The sequence below is a fragment of the Galeopterus variegatus genome, unplaced genomic scaffold (assembly GCF_000696425.1).
Source record: "Galeopterus variegatus unplaced genomic scaffold, G_variegatus-3.0.2 Scaffold2893, whole genome shotgun sequence".
Classification (NCBI taxonomy): Eukaryota; Metazoa; Chordata; class Mammalia; order Dermoptera; family Cynocephalidae; genus Galeopterus; species Galeopterus variegatus.
The window spans coordinates 176238-183943 of NW_007729004.1; the positions used below are offsets into that span (position 1 = coordinate 176238).

General features: G+C 44.0%; 1 protein-coding gene across 1 annotated transcript in view; it reads left to right on the forward strand.

Moving 5' to 3' along the window:
* Positions 1–7706, forward strand: part of DGKG (diacylglycerol kinase, gamma 90kDa) — a gene marked incomplete at its 3' end in the record, with an annotated part of 113176 nt that overhangs the window by 35350 nt on the left and 70120 nt on the right. Inside the window, exon 2 of the mRNA XM_008583354.1 lies at positions 4145–4460. Coding sequence (XP_008581576.1) covers positions 4394–4460 — 67 coding nt within the window. The remainder of the gene's footprint in view (positions 1–4144; positions 4461–7706) is intronic.

A 7706-nucleotide genomic window follows, 5' to 3' on the forward strand; every position in this document is an offset into this window, starting at 1 on the left:
TGTGTGCATACATGCAAATATTTCCTAGCTCTGTCCTTATAGGGCCTGGAAGCAGTGGCACCCCAGTAGCAATGAGCATACTTAGTGCCCAAACCTTGGTTTCAAATGCTGGTTTCAAATACTGTTCTCCACTAGGCGGAATCTGGGCTTCTTGGACTGATTTCAGGACTAGGTCTGAGGAAGTACAAGATGAGCCTGAAACATTTTATCGTGACAAAAATAAGGATGTATTCAAAGAATGCAGGGAATGTGTCTAAAGCACAAGGAACCACCTTGAATGAGCTTCCACTGGTCAAATCTGGAACAATTTAAGAATCAAAATAAATAAAGGTAGTAATGGATCATAACCCGCTGAATAAAATAATAATCTGTGAAAATAATTAAGTATATTATATATATATGTGATATACCTTTATATTTACTTATAGTATATATAGTATTTACAGCTTATATAGTATTTATGGGGTGTGTGTGTGTGTTTAATGATATATGAATAAATAAAGGAGAAGGAAAAGCTCTTCTTTACAGTAGGCTCCCAACTAATATAGAAGGAATGATGGAATTAGAAAGCTATCATAGTAATAATTAATCCAGGCAAGAATCATCAGTGGATGCTAAAACTAATGGATAAAAGTTTGATGAGTAGCTACAGAACTACAACAACCTGGAGCAGGATAAGTTCAGGTTTGGAAACCTGCAGCACAACCCTGGAGACTTCCCCCAGCTGCCGTCAGCTGACTGTCTAAGCCACGTTGCTAAGTGTTGTATCTGCAATAGTGTAATAATAATTGTTCATTAAGTGTTCATGGTGTGACAGGAGTTGTGGTAGGTGGGAATTTGGGGTTTTTTGTTTCTTGCTTGTATTAATTCAATCCTAACACCAACCCAGCTTTTTTCATTAGTATTTTCATTTTTAAGACGAAGAAACCAAAGTTCAAGAAAGAAAAATTTGTCTAGGATCAAATAGCTAATGAGAGGCAGAGCCCAGATTCAAATTCCCTGCCTTCTGGTTTTCAGTTCGGTGCTGTTCTCTCATACAGTGTGTCCCTGGGTCCTCTCAGAACTCTGTGCTTCTGAAAGTGTGCAGAACGCTTAGGGCACAGAGACATTCTTAAACAAAAGACTTACTTGGTGGTTTCTCTTTACCATGTTTACTAAACACCTAGCCTTATTTTCCTCACCTGCAAAATAGGGATGGCAGTAGTTAACTTACATGGTTGTTGTGAGGACTAAATTAGATATTGTATATAAAGCATATAGCACAGTGTAAAGTAAGTGTCCATTAAACGATAGTAGCAGCAGTAGTAATAGTAGCTGTAATGTTGAATTCCCTGGTATAATGGAAAATATTTTAAAAGACACCCTTGCTTTTGGGCTGAATTGATAATCAAGAGCCAGATCATGAAGAGTTATTGTATATAAAGCATATAGCACAGTGTAAAGTAAGTGTCCATTAAACAATTATAGCAGCAGTAGTAATAGTAGCTGTAATGTTGAATTCCCTGGTATAATGGAAAATGTTTTAAAAGACACCCTTGCTTTTGGGCTGAATTGATAATCAAGAGCCAGATCATGAAGAGTTTTGTGTATCATGAAAAGAAGACTACATCTTATTCTATAGGCAGTAGAAACCACTGAAGAATATTATTACCAGGAGAGATGTGATCTGGTTGGCAATTTAGAGAGCAGGCCGAGGGGAGGAGGGCAAAACCCAGCGCAGGGAAACCAGCAGCAGGCTATTGTCAAAGAGCAGGCAAGAGATGATGAGGGTCTCAGTTAAAGAAAGGGCTGGTGTGATGGAGAGCAGGGGACACACAGAGGGCAATCAAACTCCTGGACTGGTGCCTGGGTTTGGCAGGAGGGAAAGGGGCAGGCCCTTAGGCTGAACCTCAGACAGCCTCTGGCCTGGGTATTGGCTTCTCTTGGGGCTTGACCAGAATGCAGAAGAGGAGCAGGTTGGGAGCACTGGAAGGTGCTGATTTGGGTTGGTTTGGGACATAGAAGGGAGTCACAGTAGATAGCTGGAGATTCAGATCCAGACTGAGGATTCCGAATATCTGAGTATTCAGGTTCAGATCACAGGGAGGGCTCAGAGCTGGAGCAGCATGCATGGGAGTCACTGAGGCTGTGAGGTGGGTGAGGTCCCTCAGGAAGATACAGAGTGAAGAGAAGGCTGAGGACAGGATTGTGGAAACACAGTATTCAAAGATGGCAAAAGAAAAGGCTGAAGGAGACTGAGGAGGAGCAATCGGGAAGATCAGTTTCAAGGTGAGAGTTGTCTGCCATGGCAAAGCCTGCAGAGAAAACAGGGAAGGGACTTGACAACGTGACCGCTGGTGACCCTGGCAAAAACAGATGCCGAGGAGCACAGTACTGTTGGCCAGTGGATTAAGGAGTGAATTGGACTTTTGAAGAGAGAAACTAGAATTTGAATGCTCCTACGGGTGCAGGTATCTAACTCCCTAGCTCATGGAGCGCTCCAGCTGGTGGCAGATCTTCCTTACAGAGCTGGAATCTCCCTCCAGCATCTTCCCTCAGCTCCGTCAGCCCTCCAGATCCACACCAACCGGCTCTAGACACTGCTCCAGAGAACTATTCAAATACGCCTCCCCACGAGGTCATCTCAGCCAGCATTGATCACAGGCTCCAGGCTCCCCAGACCTGCCTCAAAATCAGTCCCCAGGATGGATCCTGTTTTGTTAAAACTGGGCCTGTTCTTTGGTGACATTGGAACCTATTTGTCAATTGGTCTTTATTTCTCCTCCTATTAGGACAGTGGCTTTCCAACCGTATTTTAATCTCAACCCCAGAATAAGAATGTATTTCCCATTATACATATATGTGTAACTAAAAGAAAAGTCTCATGGAACAATGCTTACCCTCACTATGGTGGGTACACTCTAATATTTTTAACTGTATTACATTCTATCCTATTCTATTTCATGTTTTTAAATACTGGTCCTTATTAGGCCTCATGGCTAGCTTAACAGCAGCACAGCTAGGTTAAGCAACTTTCTCCCTTCTCCCCTGCCCCTTTCCCTTTACTGCTCAGGGAACTGAGATTTTTCTCCTGGGAAGGGGTAAACACTGCTGTTATCATCAAGGGAATGTCTTGTGGGCTGCATTTAGCAGTTCTTCGGGCTGGAATGCTTTGTACTAAGATAGTGGCTAATCAAGGGCCTATGCCCTAACCGACCAGATGTCATCAGACCACACAGGCTGTGTCACCTTGCATACCATTGATTTTGAAATTGCCCATTACTCTTTCTGAACCCTCCCTAAAAGTCATATAAACACTGTGCTTTCCTTAGTTTGTGGGAACTGATCTGGTTCAGTCTCCCCTCCACATTAGTGGAATAAAGCTTTTGTCTAAAATGGCTCCTGATTCAGGTCTCTCTCTCCTTTCTCTGTCTCGCCGAACTTAACAGTCCTGACCCACTATATTAATTTCACAATCCGCAAAACTGGTTTAATGATTGACAATATAAAATACACCATGCAAGGAGAGGCTCAAAGGAAAAGATACTAAATTTTTGTTCAAGTCCATCCCCGTTCCCCTCCCTCAGTCTCTCTTCACTGAGACCAGCAGGACTTCCGTCTAACCTTCCTTTCTACGGCTCTGGGTGCACAGAGAGCTGCTTCATTCACTAGATGTTAGCCAGTTGGGGCAGTAGTTGAATTTCAAAAGTGGCTCATCAGAGGAAAGTATGCAGTTATGATGGTGGAATTTAGAAATCAGTGGAGATGAGAATGGCTCACCTTCCAAATCACTCCATGTGGCTACTAGCCTGTAATTTACTCATGAGGATCCGACAAACTGAGGCATTTTCATGCCATGAGATTGCCCTTAGCTAGCCCTAATATCACCTCTCATGGGAGACACTGGAAATTGCCCTGAGTTTAGGACTGTGGCCCACAATTCATTCAGGCCAATTTGCCACCCAACTTCACCCCAGCCAGACAAGTGACTGGAGCTGTGCTGGCCTGGGCTCTGTGCCCTCTCCAGACCTTCCTTCAGGGAGTCCCCTCTCCTGAGAACCACAGAACCATTGCCCCAGTAGATCTTTCAGCAAATAACATTTGGGAATTTCTTTATTATCATTCTAACACTCTCATTTACAATGTCTTTTCTGCTTCTACCTAGGAAGAGCCAGGATTTCTGAATTTACCTTGACTACGGGCAGGAGGATGTTACCTGAGGAATAGTAGAGGTCTTTTCTCATCTGCCGAGAGGTGCCTGCTGCTGCCATAAACACTTGAGTGCTCCAAAAAGTCTCCTGAAAGGCTTATCCATTGCACGCCTGCAATGAGCCAGTCTTTGGGCTGGGCCTTGGCTTCCCCCTGGTGAACAAAACTCCATCCAAGCCTCAAGGCGCTCATAACCAGTTTAAAGATGAGTGAAGAACGGTGGGTCTCCCTCACTCCTGAAGAATTTGACCAACTCCAGAAATATTCAGAATGTGAGTAAGCAGATTGACAGACCTGAGATGGGATTTCCTCTTGGTTAGAGAGATCATTTCTGGAGAGCAGAGTGGTATAATCACCACAAAGCCACAGAGAGAACGAGGTTGGGCCTGACAGCTTATATTTCCTTATAAACACAGAATTGGTGTCTTTAACATAAAGCCACAATTATCTTGAGGCTCCATAAAAAATACATGCTCACCATAGAAATTTGGAGTACACATGGAAGAAACAGAGTGGGTTGAAAATCACTAATAAACTCTGTGAACATTTTGGAGCACTCCCCTCCTGTGCATATTGCTTTATGTGGTTGCGTTCACACTATATGTACCTTTTTTCTAAAGCCTGCCTTTTCCACCTAACATAATATCATGTCAATTAAACCTCTATATAGCATAATTTTGAAGGGTGCATGGTTACAATGGTACTCAGTCATTTACTTTAATATACTCTTGTGTTTGGACTCAGTCTTCTTTCGGTAAGATACAGAATTCTTATGTGTCTCTTTCTTGACTTTGTTCTGGAAAGGCTTGGGCCTTTGCTTGGGGCTCTTGGTTTCCTATAAGTTGTGTCCAGGAACCATTGTAGTGCACCAAAACGCAGTGGTGGTGAGGTCCATGTTCACACACAGGCACACAGCTGTGCCCCCCACAGGTCACTCTTAATCGGGCTGTGGCAGAACAAGCACCTGACCACTGCACTCTGCACACATGGAGTGACCATCGTTTATCAGCCTGTGGCACCGACTCTACAGAGCTCTTTGTTTTGCAGAGCTCTCAGTCATCTGCCTGTCCCACCCCTTTTTCCTAATCGCCTCTCCCTGAACGTTAATCCTACTGGTGCTTCTGTAAATCACCAGGCCTGTGGTGTGCAGACCTGCCCCTCATAGATGGCACAGGGTCCTCCAGTTGCCCTTTCAGCAGCCACTCCCACAAGGCAGCCAGCCAGCCCTTGTTCATAGCACTGGTCTGGGAGCAAGGGGATTTGGCTCAAGTGCCAGCTCTGTGATGTGACAGCCCTGAAAACCCCTGAGCCTCAGTGTTCTCTTCTGTGCAAAGGGAATCATAGATGGCACAGGGTCCTCCAGTTGCCCTTTCAGCAGCCACTCCCCCCTCCCACAAGGCAGCCAGCCAGCCCTTGTTCATAGCACTGGTCTGGGAGCAAGGGGATTTGGCTCAAATGCCATCTCTGTGATGTGACAGCCCTGAAAACCCCTGAGCCTCAGTGTTCTCTTCTGTGCAAAGGGAAGGTTGGACTAGGTGTTTTCTCCCTACAGTCCCTTCCAGGCCCAACACCCCATGACTCCATATGCTCTCAAGGTCAACAGGAGCCCCACAGGGTTACTAGTCCGTCTCCCACCTGGTACTCTGGAGCTGTGGCCTCTTGCCTGACCTCAGTGGGTTTAGAGAAATCTGTAATGTACAGTATTGACGAGGAGTAAGGAATCACCCTCTAGGGTAAATTCAATTTAATTCAGCCTGCTGTGTAGGTCACCAAAGTACCAGTCCCTCTCAGGGATGAAAAAGAAGCATGAAGAAAAGGCCTACCCTTGAGGAATGAGAATCTCGTTAGGGAGTCCAGAATGTGCTCATATGACACAAGCAGAGAACAGCGTCAAGGCAGCAGGCCAGCAGCTCTGGAAGAGCTGGCTAAACTGGGCACATAAACGAGAGGAAATTGAAAGCCAGAGGAAACTGGCACACACGGTATATTACTCTGCTAGGCTGCTAGCAAAGTACCATAACGTGGGTGGATTGAACAACACAAGTTTATTGTCTTGAAGTTCTGGAGGATAGTAGTCCAAATCAAGAAGTCAGCCAGGTGGGTTCCTTCTGAGGGCAGTGAGGGAAGGATCTGCTCCAGGCCTGTCTCCTTGGCTTGTGGATGACCATATTCTCCTTGTGTCTCTTCACGTGGCCTTCCCCCTGTGTGCGTGTCTCTGTGTTCAATTTTCCCCTTTTCATAAGGACACAGTTTTATTGGATTGGACCCACCCTACTCCAGTATAACGTTATATTTTATTTATTTATTTTAACATTTCCTTGTATATATTTGTGGGGTACAGTGTATTGTTCCTCTACATGTGTATACTGCACAATGATTCACTTAAGGTAGATAGTATAGTTTTGTACCCATTAGTCCACCACTTCTCCCCCCTCCCTTCCTCCCCTCCTGGCCTCTGGTAATGAAGAACGGTGGGTCTCCCTCACTCCTGAAGAATTTGACCAACTCCAGAAATATTCAGAATGTGAGTAAGCAGATTGACAGACCTGAGATGGGATTTCCTCTTGGTTAGAGAGATCATTTCTGGAGAGCAGAGTGGTATAATCACCACAAAGATGGCCTTCCCCCTGTGTGCGTGTCTCTGTGTTCAATTTTCCCCTTTTCATAAGGACACAGTTTTATTGGATTGGACCCACCCTATCCAGTATAACGTTATATTTTATTTATTTATTTTAACATTTCCTTGTATATATTTGTGGGGTACAGTGTATTGTTCCTCTACATGTGTATACTGCACAATGATTCACTTAAGGTAGATAGTATAGTTTTGTACCCATTAGTCCACCACTTCTCCCCCCTCCCTTCCTCCCCTCCTGGCCTCTGGTAATCATTTCTACTCTCTACTTCTATGAGAACCATTTTCTTTTTTTAGATTCCACATATGAGCAATATCATGTAGTATTTGTCTTTCTGTGACTGACTTAATTCTCTTAACATGATGGTTTCCAGTTCCATACATGCTGTGGCAAATGATAGGATGTCATTTCTTTTTATAGCTGAATACTATTCTATTGCATCTATATACCACAGTTTTTTTATCCATTCATCTGTTGATGGGCATTTAGGTTGATCCCATCTCTTGGCTACTGTGAATAGCGATGCAGTGAACCTGGGAGTACAGATGTCTTTTTGATTTAATTTCCTTCAGGTATATACCCAGTAGTGGGATAGCTGGGTCATAAGGTAGATCTATTTTTAGTTTTCTGAGAAACCTCCATAGTGTTTTCCACAATGGTTGTACCGATTTACAGTCCCACCAACAGTGTAGGAGGGTTCCCTCTTCTCTGCATCCTCACCGGCATTTGTTATTTTTTGTCATGTCGACAATAGTCATTCTAACTGGAGATGATATCTCATGGCAGTTTTTATTTGCACTTCCCTGATGATTAGTGATTTGGAACATTTTTTCATGTGTTTATTGGCCATTTCTATGTCTTCTTTTCAGAAATGTCTGTTCA